The sequence below is a fragment of the Mycteria americana genome, chromosome 4, assembly GCF_035582795.1.
Source record: "Mycteria americana isolate JAX WOST 10 ecotype Jacksonville Zoo and Gardens chromosome 4, USCA_MyAme_1.0, whole genome shotgun sequence".
Lineage (NCBI taxonomy): Eukaryota > Metazoa > Chordata > Aves > Ciconiiformes > Ciconiidae > Mycteria > Mycteria americana.
Genome location: NC_134368.1, coordinates 47,733,254 through 47,753,722, shown reverse-complemented (window position 1 = coordinate 47,753,722; position 20,469 = coordinate 47,733,254). Strand labels below are relative to the sequence as shown.

Genomic DNA, 20,469 nt, shown 5'->3' with positions numbered 1-20,469 from the left:
ATTTTTATGGATTCACATCCACAGCCTTTAATGTCAGCTACCCTATTTCACTTTATAATTGTGTAAGTGAGTACATCTGGGCCAATTAAGCATTTTCAGTTGCCTTCAAAAGAATTGCAAATGCCTGCTAGAGGTTGAAGATACTGTATGATTTAACCTTAAACATTTGGGGCAAAGAGATGCTCTACCGGAGCTATGATGTACCTGCATGGTTTTGATGACAAAACATATGTATGCTTGTTGGAAAACCGTGAGGTGTTTAAGTTAATATCTCAAAGCTATGTAATGCTTTGGATATGTTCAGTACTTTTATTCCTCTTTAAAATTTACAAACCCAAAGATTTGCAAGCACTGCAGAATGGGTTCAGGCCACTTGTGGACCAGTGTTTTTCAAACGCCATCACATCTCCATCCACCTCCAAATCCCTTTCTTATTTCCCACAAGACTACCCTTGGAAGTGTCGGGTCTGGAGCTCCCACAAAGTGAAGCGCAACTTGACTGCCACATGCACAGATCTTTTAAGATCGAACCACAGTAGGAAAATACTTCTCCTAGCTTCAGTGTTGGTCTCCAAGTCCAAATCAACTGAGTATCTGTACCATTATTGCTGGTTTCAAAAAAATATGTGATATTTTTGGTTGAAAGGCCCCTCTTTGCACTTTGAAGGTGTGCTGATGTGTGTTTTTAATCAATTGTATTTACATTGCCCAGGAGTATCAACCCACTATCTGGCTCAGAGATTTACATATAAGGTGAGCGGGACCCGTCCTAAAAGTGTATTAGTGATGAGCATGGGTTAAGAGTTACAGGTACTTCAAATAAAACTTCAGAAAGTCTATTTGAATATAACAAAATATCCATGCAAATACTTAGCTTCTGGAGCATTGGTATTATTTTTGGAACACGAGGGACCGAGACAAATTAATTAAAGATGAAATTGTCTCTTGTACTTCAGCTCCTCTCCTCCACGGCAAGAAGAATCTAACTTCATACCTGAACGCAATAGTAATGCAAAGGCTTGAGGCAAAATTGTTAGCTGTTCACATCAATGGAATGAAGTTATACAGCTCACTTCCACCTGAGAGAAGAACCATTTTAAAAGTTTGTGCGTCGCTAACAAGACACAGATGTCGCCATTGGGCAAATGGGCAAGATTGTTTTGCTGTTCGTCAGGCACCCCTTCCCAGGGGCACGGCTGAGCATAGGTTAGAGAGGTCTCTCTTTCTGGGGGTTTAAAATAGTGCATCGGTTTTTTAGTTAGAGACCAAAAGGGGCATATCCATCCCCTGTCGCAACACCGCGAGAGCTCCCTGTAACCCCAATGGCGTTCAGATCCAAGGAGCAGGTCCTTAGCTGTTTTAAACTAGCAGGATTTTGCTGATCTCATTGAAATACATGGATTTTAATCAGATGAGGACCTGGACTGTAATACGAAGATACATCAAAGCAGGAGAAATGATCCACCCTAGCCAGCTCTTCTCCCGCCAAAGAATCTGCTTCCTCACGTGGAGACTAATTGCACATGAACAAGAGCATGTGGATGCCAATCCCCACCCTCCAGCTTATTTGCAGGAGGATACTTCTGAAGGATTTCGAGACTTCCTTATCCCAAGGACTTAATGCATTGACCTGTCTGCATTCCAGCTAGCTCGAGCTGAAGGAAGAGAAACAGAAATTAAATATGGATAACAGGAGTGTGTTTTACTGTGGCAGTGTGCAGGGCTGTCGTCATGCCAGTCAGATGCCAGCATATCAGCAGTCTTTTAAGTCGTTCATAGCACAGAAAAAGGGAAAATTCCTAGCAAAGAGCTTCCCTGTGACAAAATCTTTAAGAGTTCACATCTTCCAAAGAGTGACTTGATTTCCCATAAAACGCTAATCTCAACTACCTCTTTCTGTACAATTGCTTCCCACATTTCAGTTTCTCTTCCTGACTTAGAAGACACATTTACAAGATATACTTGGTTGGCTACAGATCTTCATTGGCAACTTCCCTGTGCTAGTTGCTCTGCTAAGCACAGCAACAATGAAAGAGGAAATTTTTTTTTTTTTAATTTGTTCTGGAAATCAAAAGTGAACCAGGCAGCCGGTTCCCATGTTTTTCTAGCAGTGGTACAACAAGGCAATGGTGGATGTTCTCGGCACAAATCACTTGTTACAGGAGTAGGAAGATAGTGTTTATCAGAGCTAGCTGCTGAATATTTAAAGAGTATTATAAGTGTCTATCTGCTTCATAAATGAAACAAATAGCAAAATTAACACAAAAAACTGAGGGAAAGGGATAATTTATTGCTGTCTGTCTTAAATATAGGTCCAGGTAACACAAGGAATACATTGTGTAAACTCCTACCCTGCAGTTAGTGACTGCCTACCTGTGCAGTGCTGCTTATTTTTGTCAGTTCCTTCATGACACTATTTTAGTATTAGTCAAGAATTTCTTGCTCCAACTTAATTCAATGCTTTCATTTATTGTTGTGTATTTATACGGAAGCAGCTGGAGGTCCCAGTGGAAGTAGGGATCCCTTTGTATTTAGTTCGTTCCCTACAAACAGAAAGAATAGAAAGTCTTAATTTTCACTGCTGACATTACTGGTGATTGTAGAGTCTGTGGGAAACAAACTTGGTCGTAACAACATTTTGAACACAAACTATTTATTTTTTTCTATGATCTGTCTAATAAGGGTGTTTTTGGGCTACAGATGCAGCGAGGAGCTCTGCACACACAGGCTTAGGCATATTGTCATTAAATAGTCAGGAACAATCAGGACAATTCCACCCTAAGCTTAGATCACCTTGGTAGCTTACCTCAGTGTTGATCTATCTGGAATATGCTTTCTTGGGATGAGGTAGAATTAGATTTTAATGCCATTTCGTTCCAGGTGCTAGGTGGTTTCTTCCTGGAAAAATAAATGGAACATAAATTGATGGAGTGTGGTATCACTGATTTGTAAGTAACAAAAATATTAACTTTTCTAGCATTTACTGAACTTAAAGTTGATTCTATCTGTTTAAATTGGTACCTAGTACTTGACACATTATGATATAGGTGTGAATGTGCTCTGCCAGGATATGTATGCACAGCACAGAAACATTCACTTAAGTTCACACCCACACATCCCCATATGCTTTGAACCCATCTAACAGTGACTGAAGGATGAAGAAGGCTGAACCGCATAAACATTATACACAATGACTATTAATTTCAAAGCAACGGAATAATTTATAAAGGTTGTTAGGAAGCAATGTAAATGCAAATGCTCTTCTAATAAGCGCTGGTAGTATCATGTTGGAACATATTTGTGATGCAATATAGCACGTTAAAGCGAGCGGGGAAGAGCGCAGACAATTTCTGTGGAAGATGGTGACAAGAGTAAAGAGCTGAAAGCTGATGGAAATGCAGCATTCGGGGACTCAGTCCAAGGAATAGTTCTAGCACAGGCTGACTTAGCAGTGCACTAAGCAGTGCTTGGTGGCTGAGTGAGGACAGGCAATATCTGGAATAATTAATCAATAATTCATTACGGGAAAATGCTACCAGCTGTAAACTTAATTTGTAGAATAATGCCCTGCGGTAATGCCAAAAGTTATAAATATGTTCTTATTTTTTTGAAACAGCTAGTACAGACTGAAGCCAAACACTTCAATAATATATAATAAAGCTGACTTTTAAAAAAAAAAGTTTTGTCCAAGTGCAAAAAGTTGTGGTGAATGGAGTTAAATCCAGTTGGCAGCCGGTCACAAGCGGTGTTCCCCAGGGCTCTGTGTTGGGGCCAGTTCTGTTTAATATCTTTATCAATGATCTGGATGAAGGGATCGAGTGCACCCTCAGTAAGTTTGCAGATGACACCAAGTTGTGTGGGAGTGTTGATCTGCTTGAGGGTAGGCAGGCTCTGCAGAGGGACCTGGACAGGCTGGATCGATGGGCTGGGGCCAGCTGGATGAGGTTTAACAAGGCCAAGTGCTGGGTCCTGCACTTGGGTCACAGCAACCCCATGCAACGCTACAGGCTTGAGGAAGAGTGGCTGGAAAGCTGCCTGGTGAAAAAGGACCTGGGGGTGCTGGTTGACAGCCGCCTGAATATGAGCCAGCAGTGTGCCCAGGCGGCCAAGAAAGCCAATGGCATCCTGGCTTGTATCAGAAATAGTGTGGCCAGCAGGACTAGGGAAGTGATCGTGCCCCTGTACTCGGCACTGGTGAGGCCGCACCTCGAATACTGTGTTCAGTTTTGGGCCCCCCACTACAAGAGAGACATTGAGGTGCTGGAGCGTGTCCAGAGAAGGGCAACGAAGCTGGTGAAGGGTCTGGAGCAGAAGTCTGATGAGGAGTGGCTGAGGGAACTGGGATTGTTTAGCCTGGAGAAAAGGAGGCTGAGGGGAGACCTTATCGCTCTCTACAACTACCTGAAAGGAGGTTGTAGAGAGGTGGGGGTCGGTCTCTTCTCCCAGGTGACAAGTGATAGGACAAGAGGAAATGGCCTCAAGTTGCGCCAGGGGAGGTTTAGATTGGGTATTAGGAAAAATTTCTTCACCGAAAGGGTCGTCAAGCACTGGAACAGGCTGCCCAGGGAAGTGGTTGAGTCGCCATCCCTGGAGGTATTTAAAAGACGTTTGGATGTGGTGCTTAGGGACATGGCATAGTGGTGGACTTGGCAGTGCTAGGTTAATGGTTGGACTCGATGATCTTAAAGGTCTTTTCCAACCTAAATGATTCTGTGATTCTGTGATGGTAGACAGTGAAAATTAGGCAATCAGTATAGAATCCTAATACTGAAAATAGCACATTTGGAGTGAAATGTCTTAATAATAGAGTTAACAACAAATTTTGCTCTTATAAATATTTCACATCTTTGTGCAGGAATAAAATTGCTACCTCCTATGTGTTTCATTTTCCTTGCAGAGATTTACATGTTTTATTTATCATTCTGCATGATCTATTAGATAACTTTATCATCTTCTAGCGTTTTAGGAAAAACAGTATCACTGGATAGTAATAATCATCTGGCTATCTACCGTTAATAAGTATGAGTTAAATTATTTTAAAGACTTGGCCAGCTTTGAATAAATGGTAATCCTGTCTCGATTGACTTCCAGATAATTTCCCCTTTTCATACTTCAGCGCAATCACATAACATTTGGGTTGTAGAAACTTCAAAAGATGATTTTAAATAACTAATTACAGTTATTTTAGAAAGAGTAAGTTTGTATTTTCTTTTCGGAAATATATTGATTTAAAAAAAAAACACACCAAAATGTAAGTTTGGGCTTTAATTTGTCCAGTAATTAAAACTTTCCTTATTTGGGATGCTATTTACTGAAATATAATATTTGAAATATATGTGACACCGAATATATAGTTCACAAAACTGTGTTATAATGCACTTTCAACAGTTGAAATTTCTCCTATGTATATCCTGCCTGGATTAGATTGTGGATGACTATTTGGAAGGGAGTGGAGTGCATTTTTTAACCTATATATAATCCAGAAAGTGTCATCTGTCTAAAAGGACCCTGGTTTTAGTCTGTCTGATACCTTTGCCGCTGTGTAGCGGGTACAATTCAAGATCCACCACCGGGCACCTCTCCTTGCTGGCAGCCTGTCCCGGAGCGCACCAGCACCCAAGCACTGATTTGCTGCTGTGTGCTTTGTGCCATCCCACCAAAACAACCTCTTTCACTACATGTCCTGGTAATGGCAAAAGATGGTATTTGACTGTTTCTATGTCTGTCATTAATTTTCTGTTTAAAAAACCTCAAAATGCTGTTAATGTTACCAGTAATAGCACTTTGCAGTGCTTTCCTTTTGTCGCATGATGCTTTACCTAAGAAGTTGAGTCGATACTTTTGTGCCTCTCTTCACAGAAGGAGAAGCTGAAGCAGGTGGTGTTGAAGCAAGGTCCTGAGCACCCCTTTCCCAGTGGAGTTACCAGGATAGGAGTCTCACAATCATCTCCCATCATCACTTCCACTCCTGAGAGATAAGGGGCACACCTGTATCGTGGTCACAAGCACGAATGAAGCTTGTGTAGACGTACCTGAGCTTACTTCAGAAATACAGGCTTGACCTCTGAGAGTTCCTGATAGTTTGTTCAGTGTTCATACAGTATGTAGCATAGGGGACCACCATCCCTTACTACGCCTGCTAGGTGCGGCTGCAGTAGGGATTTCAGCCGCCCTTCCTTTTGCCTGGGCACCTTTATCAGTGCAGCTGAAGGGAACGCTGTGTGGGCTGTTAATTCCTCTCAAACGACCATGTAAATACTTGGACAGTCAGTTCATGCTGGTCCCTGAGCTGCCACTGCTAGTATTAAACTAACTAGTTAAAGCTGGTTTGCATACCTTTGCAGCTATAGCAGAAGTTGAATGATAAATATTCCCAAATGCCGCTATGCAAATAGTGGCAAATTCTGAATAAATGTATGAAATGCATTATAGTAGTCACAAATTCTTCTCTTTTTCCTTTTAGGAAAAAAGAAAAGACAAATTTTGCTTTATGCCACAGGCCAGGCTCTCTTCTATAACCTTTTGAATTTTGTACTGCCTTACAAGTACAAAAGGACCTTAAACTGATGGTAAACATTCAAGAATTATTTTAGCATGGACTGTGTTAACTCCCTGATATCTTTCTATCTTTCTACCCCCTGGATCAGGGGCACAGGGCGGTGGTTACATACTGTGCCTGTACACTAGTGATCGCTAGTTGACAAGTAGCCACATAACTAGAGGATGTTGTGTAAAAAAACCCTAACAAACAAAAAAAGCCCCAAACAAGCAAACAAAAAAACCCACATGCCTTTCATCATGTTGTAAAAGATGATAAAAACTGGAGTTGCAAATGGTAATAATCCCACCCATGTATAAACCCCAAAAGATGAGAGACAGCATTCTTGGAAAAACATTGCCATCCCAAAAGACAGAGCATAGAGGGTAATCTTGTTCAAAGGAGATAGTTTCCCCTTGGCAGTGGCCTTTCTTGTACCTGAAATCATTCATCTGTGACTTAAAATCCAATAAAATTGGCTTCTGCCCAGCCCGATGGGGATGGCTACAGTTCTCAAGGTCAGCTATGGAGTGGTTTGCCAGGCCGATACCTCCATTCCCCTTCACTGTCCACCTCCACGAATGGTTATGAAAGTAACTTTTTATGGTTGCCGAGAAGGTGCCAAGAGAGAGCTGGGAAGGAAGTTCTGAGGGCTGGAGCTCGGCCGCATGAGTCTGCCTCAGCTGCCATGCCATCTCCAGAAGACAGATGAAAACAAGTCTTTATTCAAAGAAAGGGAATAAAAGGATGTCCATGGGTTTATATCCATACTGACTGTATTTAATTTACAAAACTCCTCAAAGAGGCAATGTTGTGTTTCCCTACCAGGCCAGACTGGCCTCTCCTGAGCAAACCAAGCGTTTAACTGTGGGTGACCGATAACTGGGGTCATGAATTAAATGCTGTGTGGCTCAGTCAAGTGCAAGCCTTTCAAAGTGAGAGTATCTTTTTGAAAATGAGGGGTAGCAAGTGAACAAAGAGCTCACAGAAATGCTGAATTTGTTTCCTTGGCATTTTAGTAACTGTTTGACCTGACCATTTCAATTTATCCCTTAAAAGAAACAGAGTTATTCAGGAAGGCAGAAACGCTGCATTTCTGAGGCAAAATAGTTTTCTAAAATACTTTAACATAGTGCTTAGTTATAGCAATTCAAAAGGATATTATGCTGAGCTGTCATATTTTGAGTTGCAGCCTTTTCATATTGCTGAAATATCAATACTGTATGTGCTGCGTGTAATGTACACGGTTAACTCTTGGTTTCCTAGTGTAATACGGGGTAGAAAACATTTGTAATGTAATAACGTGACCAGTGCAAACACCTCCCCCCGCCCCCCCGCCAGTCCATTGTAAATCAGGCCGGATAATGTAGACTGAGGAATAACCAAAAGGCAAATGCAAAATGAATGGTAGATTCTGGTATGTGTGTGTATTCTAAAATACACTGATCTACTGTTGAAGTTAGAAAGCAGGAAAGACAGTGAGACTAAGAGAATGTGAAAGTTGCATAAAATGTTCGATGCGGTAAATTGTATTTTGTTGAAGATTTGCATGAAAAATAGGGGTTTCCAGTGGTGATCACATGTGTTCTCTAATAATTATTGTCATTGCTCTGTATCTTGACGATTATTTGCTGGGTTTTTTTTTTCTGTTCAGATGTAAGAACTATTCTAATTTCAGCTAGAAAAAACCAGCACAAAGGACAGACTGGTATCCCCTAAGGAGAATATAAACAATCAGAAGCAGCAGCGTTATACAAATATGTTGCTTCCAGACACTACAAAAGGTGTAAGTGCAACACATCCTTAAATATTATTAAGAAAGTGTTGAGTGTGTTTGTACCTAATTCTCTAGCTTTCATTCATTCCCATTTCTAACAATTCACGTGGCATGTGGTAGGCCTTTGACATATGTCTATAACCATGGAGATTTGTTACACTGATCGGGGTACAATCGGAGCCCCAAACCCCCACCGGCTGAAGGTAAATATCGCTGTGAATCACAGGTATTGTGTTACCAGGTAACACCACAAAAATGAATCAGGGCAAAACACTTCACTTGATGCTGTTACAGCTAATAGGTCTGAAATGAAAGATAATTGCGTATTAAAATAGAGTGGGTAGCTCTGTTTTGATGTAGAGATATGAAGATGTCAGGCAAGCTGGTCTATAGCAGGAGGGAATGGGTGCCCTGAAGTGATTGAGGAGCGGAGCCCAGGAGAGCATTCCTCACATTCCTGCGGCACTCGCCCTATACATATGCCCCACAAAAAAAAAAAGGGAATCTTAGCACTCCGGGTTGGTAAGCTGAGCTGCAGAAAAGCTGGCACTTTGCTATAGCTGCAGGCTCGATTAATTTGAAGAAATGATACTCTCGGGATGATGAATGCGAGGCATATTTAAAACTGTTATTTTTTAGGGCAAAGGACACTACATTTTCAATCTGTTAGTTAAAAAAAATAAATAATCCCCCATAAGGACTACTAATAAGCACCAACAAGCAAGATGTAGTCGGGATGTGGAGCCCTCCGTAGTCTTTTCCCATGGTCTGCCCAGAATTACCGGTATTAGCTGCAAAAATATTTTGCTGACACATATGAGTGGGATTAGCCCAGAGAGTTATCTTTGTTAATGAACCATATGTAGAAATTCGGTAAGTTTAGTAGATCACTGTCTGAAGACACAGCCTGTTTGAGAGCCATCTATGTCTAACAGCATAAGATTTTCTCTCCTGAGAGCAGCAGTGTTTGTTGTGCAAGAAAAAAACCATGGTTATCCCCGTGAATTTTTGCAAATAAAAATTACACTACCTTACTTGTGATTAAAATGTGTAAACCCCTGCTAGTTCCTGGAAATCAAGCAGATTTCTTAACGTTGACATTATTTACACTGCGTGATCCATATTAGCAAAGGATACACGTCGCTTGTAAAAGCAAATACATTAATAGTATTACACTGCCGTTAATGGCACATTAATAATACTTCCCTGGTTCGTATTTGTCAAGCTGCTGTTGAGACGTGCTCGGTGTCGTGGTAAACAAAGAAAATCAGCCATGTTGCAAGACCTTTATTCTTTAAAAACTTAAGTTCACGTGAGAAGAAGCCGCTAGATAACCCCCCGAAAAGTGTTACCCTCAAGATTTCACACCCTTCCCTTCCTCGTTTTTATCCCGTGTAGCAACGACAGAGGGGACAGCCGGCTGATCCGGGTTGCTCTTGAGGAGAGTGACAACAGGTGGCCTCCCCAAAGCAGGGAGTCACTCGCTCCAGCAGACCAAGTCTTTTTTTTTTTTTTTTTTTCCCCCTTTTTTTGTATGTCCAGCTTGCTCATCACCCTATGGATACATAGGGTGCCGTCACCGAAGCCGTGATGATGCGCGTCCCTCGGGACGATGGCGGCAGCCGGTCAGTCTTCTTTTTGGGGGTTAAAAACGACAGAGATGGCTTCCCAGGGCGGTTGGGGGGGAAGGATGCTAAGGCTCCGCTGCTCGGGGAGGGGGGCGGGTCGCTGGGGGCCGCGGCCGGCGGGGTCCCCCCGCCGGCCGCGGCCCCCAGCGACCCGCCCCCCCCCCCCCCTCCCGTCCCGCCCCGACCCGCCCCCCCGCCGCTCCGCCTCCCCGAGTCAGCAACTTCCCCGTCGCCGAGGCGGGCGCGGAGCCCCCCATCAGGCCGGATGGGAGGAGGAAGAGGAGGAAGAGGAGAAAGGCGGCGACGGTGCCCGGGGGGATGCGGCGGAGCGGGCCGGCGGGAGGCGTAGAGCCGCTCAGAGAGGGAGCGCCGAGCCCTTGTCGCCGCCGCTACCGGCGGGGCTCGGCCGCCGCCGCCTCCTGCTCCGGGCGGCGGCGCTGCTGAGCCCGCGGTGCCTCCGCGCCGCGCCGCCTCCCAGCTCCTCGCCCAGCGCTCCGGCCGCGCAGCCCGCAGCGCCAGGCCGCGGCCGGCCCTCCCTCATCCCCTCCCCGGGCGGCGGCGCCGGCGGAGCCCGGGCAAGGCGGCGGCGGCGGCGGGAGGCAGGAGGGGCGCGATGGCGTCCTACGTGGATAACAGCTTCCGCCAGGCGGTGATGAAGAACCCGGCGGAGAGGAGCGCCCAGGTAGGCGGCCCCTTCCCCCGGACCCCGCGACGCCCTCCCGCCGGGGGGGGCCGCCCCGCTGCCCTCCGTGCTCGGCGGGCGGCCTCCGCCAGCGCGCCCGCCCGGCGGGGAGCCCGGGAGCCCCGCGGCCCCGCCGTCGGGGGAGCGGAGCGGAGCGGCGCGGCTCAGGCGCGGGTTTCACCCCCGCCCCCAAGCCCCCAGCGCTGAGTGCCCGGGCGGCGAGCTCCCGGAGGGGAAGCCGTGCATTAACGCGAACAACTTTCCCCCTGCTGCCTAATTTTGGGGGTGGGGGGAGGCAGAGGGAGAAACGCCAGCTGAGTTTATTTTGAAGGTTGCTTCCGGTAAAAAGGCAGATGCACTTAGAGAGTAATTTTGGGGGTTTGGGTTGGTTTTGTTTTGTTACTATCCCGCAGTACGCCGTGGCTCTGGATGTGAATCCAGTCCCTACTTTTACATAGCTGCCTGGAGCTGGCAGCGCTGTTTCATAATGTTGGGGCTGAGGTCAGTGGTATTCTTGGCAAGCCCTTGCTCTCCGAAGTAGGGTGAAATCCTTACACAATGGCACCAGGCAGGAATTTTTTAGATACCTGCGCCGGGCTCCTGGAGCCCTCTTTGTCAGAGGAGTGCGCGAGTCGAAGCTGTTTGTAAGTGTAATTGCACTTGGAGAGGCTAAGAAAGGTTAAATGGGGGACTGGAGGACGTATAGAAACATTTTGACTTAACATGACCTGAAAAACAACTAAACTGAATGAGTTCCTTCTGCTCCCGAACGGTTGCTGCAGTGGCTGTTGCTGCTAGCTGTCTAAAGACTAATAAGCTTTACACTGATCCCCCCATCAGGCCGCGGTTCAATAGCTAATGATACAAGGAGTTACTCTGCTTGGAGTCGTAGTGCCATCTGCCCTGTTTTCTCCAGGCCTGCCCTGCTCTGAGCAGTCCCTGGGTTCTGTTTTTGGGGAAGGGATGGCATTGCTGGCTATGTGGGCAGGCGGCTGATTGGCTGGTGGCATTTTCAAACTGGGGGCAAAGAGGAAACCTTGACTTTCGGTCAGCACCCAGAAGTCATTCCTCCTACTATAGATACGTCATTGTGGTAATGTTATTTTTATCCTCGTGCTCATGGAATACGTGTGAGAAGATAAAAACTCCCATGGAAAAATATACTGACTGCATAGGCATCGTATTCAGTGTGTCTTTTTAGCAAATCTTCCTTTTTTTTTTTTTTCTTTTAATAAAAAAAAAAAACCCAAACTGCTTCTGGAATGTGTTTTTGTGGTGCTAAAGTTGTTCCTCTGTCCTTGTTTGACCTTTTCCAAATGTCTGTTTGCCTTCAGTGCTGGACCCAGCCCTTCAGTGTGTTGTGAAAGCTGAAGGAGGCCGAGTGCTCTCTCCTGGGGAGGACACTCTGCAAACTCGTAGCGAGGTCCCTCGCGCTGGCAGAGGCATAAATTCCAGCCAGGGGAGCCTGCCGGCCGTGTCTGGCCTTGGGAGATGGTTATCGAAGGATGGTCGGTTGTTCAGGAGGAGTGACGCTGGCAGATGCTCAGGAACCAGTTGGTCAGGTAGTGGGGTCACCAGGCTGGGCTTGGGGGACGACGCTTCCCCTGTGACACAATCTGTGCCATGTGAGCTGTTAAACTTTCTCCTGTCCTTGCCGGTCGGCCCTGCTCTCTAGAAGGGGTAACAATAAAAAAAAAAAAAAAAGGCCAGAAAGTAAGAAATGACGCAGTGAAGAAATCGGCCCGAATGCAGGGATAAAGCTGGTGTGAAGGGCATGGAGCAGAGAGCTAAATCGGGAACACCAGGGCTGCATTAATGCTGTAAAACTTCCCGAATCAGCAGACTGGAAGCCTGCTGTGGCAATCGCCACAGGAAAAGAAACCCACCCTTAAATCCACGAAGCTGACACTGGCCAAAATAATCCACAAATAAGACCAAATTTGTGGGAAACATAATGTGTTGTTAGCACTGGAAATACTTGAAACCGGTGATCAGGCGTGCCCTCCTGTTGCTGCTGGGGAGAGCAGGGCTTGCAGCAGAAAACTCGGTTGGCATTTTTGTGAACGGCTCATGTCGAATTGTGCGTGTTGAAGAGTTTTCTCATATTGGTTCTCGGTTCTGGAAATTCAGTTTTGTTTTACAACAGTATTGGAATTTGAAAGAAATATGCTTATGCATATCATCTTTCAGTCATTAAGCAAAAAAGAAAATCTTTATATAGAAAGACACAAAGACCTTTTTTTTTTTCTTCCTCCACTAAAGTAATGCTTTATTGTCTCTTTACTTGCATTTTCCTTTCCTTGCAATGCTATCTTGTAAAGATAGTTAATTTTGGCTTTTGAGAAGTCATGAGGTATCTTTAAAGTTTGAGAGAGGGTTGGAAAGAGAAAATATATTTCTCATATGCATGTCAGTACAGGAAATAACAAGAGAAGTATGTTAGTAGCATATTTGCTGCTTACTTCTGTTAACAAACTAATTGGGGCTCAGCTTCTCCCAAATCACGAGGAGGTAAATATGCGTTCGACATTACTGTTCGCCCTGGATTGTGATGGTGCACATTTGGCAAAACGACTTCACTGCGGGCTCAGAGGAGAGGAGTGACAGTAGGATAGCCAACTCGTATTTGTACGTACAGCTTTGGGAACTGCTAGATCTGATACATATTGTCAGAGAAAGCAAACTTAACTTTGCATGAACTTCTGTAGTGCAAAAGTATCTCGGTAATTTTGGACTGGACTGATTTTTTTTTTTGCAGGTAAACAGTGTATTCTGCAGTTGCTTTGGAAAATTCTTAGCTTTGTATCTCTTTGGTGTATCCTTGCTTACAGAGTTTTTCTGAATTTTGTGAATTACAGCTCGACCCTCCTTTGACTAAAGAAGCTCAAAAATAAAAAAAAAAAGAATATGTACATGGCTGTACTTTATGCTTGTTGTGTAACAGAGCTCTCCTCTTTAATTGCTTTATTAAACTATTCATTTTCTCTTTGAAGACATGAACTAGGAAGTTAATTTAACTACTTTGGGGAATCTAACTTCTAAATGTTCATAAATTACAAATGGTTTTATGCCCTTAAGCTGTGAGTAATAGCGATCTATTTTTTTTCTTCTCCAAATGTCATCTTATATGAACTGTTATAGCTTTAAGTCTTTTCAAAACAAATTCTTATTGGTGTCATAGGCCATCTTAGAAAGCATGCAGTTTTATACTGGTGTAGCTTAATCTGAAAAAATAGGGCTGCTTTTGTTTTCAAACAAGAGAAACGGAGCCCTAATCTCTTTCTTTATCCTAACAACTCATTTGCATGGCATGGTATGTGAATAACTAGTTAGCTCAGGAACTCCGCATACTAGTTCACTGTTTCCATGCCATGTACTGACGTCTGCAGGAAGACTTTTTTTTTTTTAATGTATGCCTTATATATGTTAGGTGCCTAAGGTTTTCTTCTGGAAACTGCCGGTGTGCTACATTGAGGCAATTCAGTACAGTAGTAATGAATAGCAGAGAAGTGAGAGCATCAGACCACATCTTAAGGGGAGAGGGGAGAACTGTACGGTAGGCCTTAGTCTGATACTAGTGCGTCATTTAATGTCAGAAGACATCTAAACAGGATGCTACTGCTGAGTAGATACTCCCTTCTCGAGCACTCAAAAGGAACAATGGTTTAATTATAGGATGTACCTATGCTTTTTCCAAATAAACTTTCAGCTTGTTGCCCAGTTGTGTTGTTTTTATACGTGTGACCACTGATAGCATGATTGTGTGCAATCTTCAGATAAGCCAGAAATGAACATTTCCTTCTTGCTATAGTGATCTCTTAGCAAATAAATACGAGGCGGTCTAGTTTCATGGGATCATAGAAAGTAAGTGTTTTACGTGCAAGTCTAGCATAAAGGATTATACTTGGTCTTTCAGTTCAGGCTTATTGTGTGTATGTATATCAAGTATGACTAACATTATTGTTTTCAAAAGGGTTTATCTGGGATTTTTTTCATTTGGAAAACAAGTATTTTGGAGCTTGAGTTTTGGTTTCAGGTTTTTTTTACTGTCAGCATGCTACCACGTTACCACCTTTTTGATGCTAGTATTTAAAGAGGAAGATAACCCCTGTTATCGTGCTGCTAACAGCAGTATAATGCTGAGAACTGGTTCTGTTGGTAAATTATCCTGCTGGTTCTCAGTGGCCCTGAAAAGTGTAGGACACTGACAGCCGATGCCTGATGCTCGGCTGTATTACATCGTTACAATGGTCTTGCCATCACGCGTCTTGGGGCTTTGTAATGGGGTTATTCAGGAGTAGCTTCAGTTTGCAAGGTTTGGCGTTCTGTTTTTTCGGGGGTAGCCCGTTTGGCCAACAAAATGAGATTCCTAACTGCACTTCCCACGGTGGTGTTCAGGCTTTCTGCTGTCTACAGTAGCTAATTCTGAAGTGTGGGCACGAGCCTGTTAGGTTTTGTGTTAACGTTGTGAGCGTGGTTAGTAACGCAGCTTAATGAAGAAAGGCTGTGGCGAGTTCTTGGTCCGTGCACTTTCCTCTTGCTTGACAGCTGGCTTGAAGTCAAGGTGCCATCATAAAGTCAGCTGTAAGGGTGGTCAGTCTGAGCAAAAAAAAGCCCTCCAGAGGCTGCAGGGTTTTGGAAACTTGCTCAAAATGGTTAACATCCCCAGAATGTGGCTGATGAACGGTAAGTTAAGTGGTGTCTTTCAGCGTCTCTTGGGCTGTAAGTGGGGGAGATGGATACAGATAAAACGTAAGAAGTTATAATAGACATGTGTATACATAGACCTATGGCCACAGAGGTTTTTCTTGCTGTGTTTCAGCACTTAACTGGAGGATAAAAAACCAAAGTAGCTATTTGGAAAAAGTGAGACCTTTACCTGACAAAGCAAGTAATGTATTTGTTTAGTACAGAAATGATATTAGGGAATGTATTTTTGAAGTAAGTATACTTTTTTTTTCCTCTTAATTCTTTCTCTCGAGCTAGTATTACTATGCAGCATAATTTCATGCCCAACAAACTTAATTGTATGAATACATCTTTTTGTGGCTGATAACTAAACCTGAAAACCCTTGTGTAGCTCAAGTTTTCTTGCGACCTCTGTAATCTCAGTCTGTCGAAGCAGCCCTGGAATGTCTGATTCTGAACTTCCACCACCAAATTTCATGTCCTTCCCAAAACTAAGGGTATGTACTGCAACTGGCTGCTCAGTATCCTGTTTGTTTTGAAAGAAAATATGTTTATTTCCCAGTCTTTCTGACGGAGGGTGCATTTTCCCATAGCCGTTCATATCTTTGTTGCTAAGAGCTTTGGGAACGGCGAGAACGTTGAATTTTTAATTTCTTTTGCAGTAGTTCTCCCCTGTTATAGGGCTGGTACTTTCTGCATTTGTCAGTTTCTGTATCCTGTAGTAATACGAGTTTCACCAACGCTTGCAAGGACCTCGGTGTGATCAGGAAGCCTTCGCCTATAGAGTAGAAATAGCCGATTTGAAGCCTTGTCCTAAACACTTGTCTGCTTTCTCATTACATCAGAAGGCTGCAGCTTGGTTAGCTGTTGTACATATCGGAGCCAATTTGAAAGTAGGTAACTTGGAAAGTGGGGGTTTAACTGTAGCATCGATAAGCTCTGTGTAATTTCCTACTTGATTAATTATCTGTTTGGTGGAGTTTGCTTTTGATTTCTGCCCTGCTGTGGCTGCAGAAGTGTTTGCATGGGGGTCAGGCTGGGGATGTTCCTGTGAGCATGTTTTTGACAGCCTTGTGGACATACTCTCCTGCACTTAAAAGCTGGGAGCATAACGACGCTGCCTGGCCTTTCCGCGGCAATCTTGCCTAGGAAAGTTGCTGAAGTGAGCAGTGCTGGGCCTAAAGCCCAGGGATCTTCCACTCAGCCCGAGCTTTTTTGTCTACTTGCCTCTTAACGTGCTGTTCAGACGTAGGAGCGTGTGTCTGTACCCTCACGGGTGCCAAAGGGACAGCACCGTCCCACCCGTCCTCACTCACCCCCCTGGGGAGCCAGGGGGTAGCCAGCGGTGCTGCTGGGGAGGCTACGGTAGAGGAGGGTTATCGCAAGGCAATACTGATTGCCACGGCTAGGCTTGCCCTTCTGCTAAAGCTAGTAATAAGCAAAATCATCTGTTGAACTTCGGAGACAAAAAAGACTGATAGTTCGTTCTTGTCTTGGGCGTGAAAGGGTAGATCAACAAAAGTAAATGGCACACAAGCATTTTCCCAAAATCATGTTTTTCCTTAGTAGGAAGATATAGTTCTGTGGGTTATGAGGTTATTCACGGAAAACACTTTGTACCTGGAAAAAAAGATGATGTAAATATGATCTCTGAAGATGCTGAATTTATTTTATGCTTATTACAATAGAAGTTAGCTAAGGTTTTGTGAAAACAGTAATTGTTTCTTGAATTCCATTGTTTTTAAAAATCTGTATGCTTAAAAGTCTTTAAAAGTCTGTATGCTTATGCAAATTATTGAGTGGTAGCTACTAATTCGTTCTGATGAATTACTGATCTGATTTTGATAGCTTTTTTTCCCCTAAATCAGAATGCTGCTACTTAAACTGTCAGCATGTTTCAGGAATAACCATATGTATACTGAACAGTCATTGTAAGAACTTTGACTTCCTCATTGAGGGTTTTTTGTGTCCTCATGAGAAAATATATTTTGGCTTGTGTTTTGGGAACTTTCCCACAGTAGGAGATCTAATTTTTGCGAGGTATTGTTTGGGAATTCAAAAGGAGCGCTGGCAGAAAGATAGCTCTACAAAGATGCTTTGTGAAGGGCAGCTGAGCCTGCATGCCTTGTTTGCTGCAGCCAGTGTTGCAGATTTAATTTGCTGGATATATTTTGCATGAAGGGATGTATTTGAATAAGTTTCGAAATGGAAGTGGTGCTCCGCTTCCCTTTTTCTGAAGTTGGTGAAGTTGACTGCCTTTCTTGGAAAGGGAGAGAAAGGAGCCCTACTGCAGTGCTTTTCTTACGGCTTTGTTTTGGAGTTAAAAATAGCTGTTTGTTCTCTCTGGGTATCTCTGTTATGCCCGTATATCTGTAGATGTATTTCTTTGTGTACCTCTGTCTTGTCTGACCTGAATAAAAGTGATTTAATAGTTGATTTTCAGCAGTTCTAAAGAATTCTGGCCAACAATAATGAGCAGCATGTATATCATTACCTGATCAAAACACTGAAGGAATAAGATAAGGTTAAAATATTGAAATGTTCTTGGGGGGAAAAAAAAAAAAAAGCGTGCGTTTACTTGTCAGCACTGATAAAAATTGAAGGAATTTTCTTGTATTAATATTTCTATGGATAGCAAGACTTCCTCATTTTTCTCTTATTTGTATGTATTCTGATAAACACAAGCAACACAATGAAAATGCATCTGGTATCAGTGTAAATTACCTGGGAAAGGGTATTAAGTTTCATGGAAAACACATTGGTTGAGCATGCCTGTTGTTGATTGTCTTTACCAAGCTGTTTCTCTTTGCTTGCTTTTTGTATGTCTTAAAGTTAAAATAAACTTGGCTTAATAATAGAAAAACCCCATTTATTTCATAGTTATTTCTGATTTCCAAAGGGGAAGATGGATCCTGTTCCCCGTGGGATTATGCTTTAAAATTTTTGAAGTTTGGGTTTTTTTTTTTCAGTTTATATTTGCAGTTCTGTATTTTTAAGGATACTCTTGTCTCCCATCTTTATTTTACTTTTTCTGTAGTTGGGGGGAAAACATGTTGGTAGTCTTTTCCATTTGAAATTAGTCATTCAGACTTCTTGTCCTGTTAAGCAAAAAATAAACCAAAACTGAGAGGGGTGAGATAGGAGGTTACGCAAATGTGGTTTGTAAGCAGTTGATGGGAAAACAAGGCTGTACCACCAATACAGTTGGGAGAAGCTTCTGCTTGAGATTTGACTTGCTGAAACCAAAGGCTAAATCTTTCGTGGTACATTGTATTTTTCTAGCAGCAAAGCTTGTTTAAGAGCTTTGTTTCCCATGCTGATGTTCTCTGCTGCCTCATTTGTGTCGATCCAACTGTTTGTGAGGCTACAATATAAACAGGATAAGTGATACAATCTTGTTAGCCGAACAAAAGAAAAGTGACTTATTTTTGAGAGGTGGTGTGTGAGGGTTTTTTCTTTCTAAAATCTAAGTGACTCAGTCTGGTTTAGATTATGGCTCCGAATGTCAGTGTTGGCTGAAGGTGTGAAGACTTGCGCTACAAGATTGAGAATAAATGCTTATGGTTGTGTGTAGGAACCTCTGAAACAGCTTAACCTCCCCCAGAGAGTATATGGTGCTCCATTTTCAAACACTATCTTGAAGTATAAAAAGAAATTAAAGTGGATGGAATGTTATGAGATTATTTATTCTTGATACATTTCCTAAAATGAGAATTTCTTTTTTACTTATGAGGCATATGTGCAATATGCTTCTTGAGAGAGGAGTCTTCCATTTTTGTTTGTTCTGAGGATTAACATCAAAGGAAGCTTTTGTAATAAGTCTCTAGCTCTCTAAGGTTTTTCCCCATTAAAATATAGCAATGGTAAACCGGGGTAGTAACACTACCTTTGCATGCACTGAATTGGGTGGGTAAGAGATGCTAAGGCCTGACATATTTTTGTATTGCTAATACTGAATCTTGTCTGTGTTTACGTTGCTTTGTTGTATGGTAGCTGAAAAATGGATGCTGGTGTGCTCTCTTCCTGGGGGAAACAAAGAAGTGAAGTGAAACGGAATTTTATTGGTACGCAGGTTAAGAGACATGCACACTTTTCCATTTGGTATCTGAAATCTATTGGGACATACCTAAAATATGTACCCTATAATGTTTTTGATTTGACTTTGAGATAAGTGCTTAATCTTGTCAGGAAAACGTTCCCTCACCCACCCAGAACATTTTCTCAAAATATGTAATCTTGCTGAAATCAGTAGTATGTTGCAACTGTGTGAGTAGCCAGCACTCTTTGAATGGTTTTGTGGATTTCCAGTATTTGTCAGAAGACATGTCGGAATACACAACGTATGCGGTAGAACATATTTAGATACATTTTGAACCGAGAGAGAGGGAGAGGCTTGGCTATGCAATATTACAGACTTCTTTGTGTCCGTTGTGGGTGTCAGAAGTGCCCTCCCTCATCTGCGCGGCGGGGCAGGCAGCCACAGTGCCCGATCGCGTACTCCTACCCCCGTGCTCCTTCGGTTTGTGAAGGTGGCATGGCTGTAGTAATAAAAAAGACGCACTTTTGTTTAAATATCTATGTCAATATTTTGAAGTCATGGCATTTTACCATGTGTATGTACGATGGTACTTAGTGTTGAAGTAGCTTTGAACTTCATAAGTTAGCAAGTGCAAAATGAAAATGTAGTGAAAGTGTCTTAAGTTGTATCATCGGGGAAGAGCGGGCCCCACAGCAGACGAGACGATATTATTAAAGTATAGCTGGATTCTGTGATAGCTGGTTAGAAAACATTGCTATTAAAAAGTGAGAGGAAGGGGGCTGACTGTGCCCACACTGATGGTCCTGCTGGGGAGCTCTGCCTGCGGAATCGTTCCTCGACCCTGGAGGAACCAGAGGCTCCAAAAAGATTCAAAAACTGGAAGAAAAATGCAGGTGCCGGGTGCTGCTGAAGCAGAACGTGTGACAAAGAAGTTTTGTGTGGTTGGGCTTTTTATCCCGGTTACTAAAGTCATAAGAAAATGCTGAAAGCCGAAATGATGTAGTCGATCTTGACGCACATTGTGTTTTTCGTGTTGAGGGTGGTTAGCGACTGGCAGCTTCTCCAGTGAAAGCAGTAAGTGGCCCATCGATTGAAATTACATTAGTACTGTTCTTT

General features: G+C 43.2%; 1 protein-coding gene across 5 annotated transcripts in view; it reads left to right on the top strand.

The window, feature by feature from the left end:
- Positions 1 to 10,140: 10,140 nt before the first annotated feature.
- RAPGEF2 (Rap guanine nucleotide exchange factor 2) overlaps positions 10,141 to 20,469 on the top strand; it is a 192,488-nt gene continuing 182,159 nt past the window's right edge. For all 5 annotated transcript variants that reach the window (XM_075500363.1, XM_075500362.1, XM_075500364.1 and 2 more), the window contains exon 1: positions 10,141 to 10,625. In XM_075500363.1, the coding sequence (XP_075356478.1) occupies positions 10,557 to 10,625 (69 nt within the window). In that variant the 5' untranslated portion in view covers positions 10,141 to 10,556. The remainder of the gene's footprint in view (positions 10,626 to 20,469) is intronic.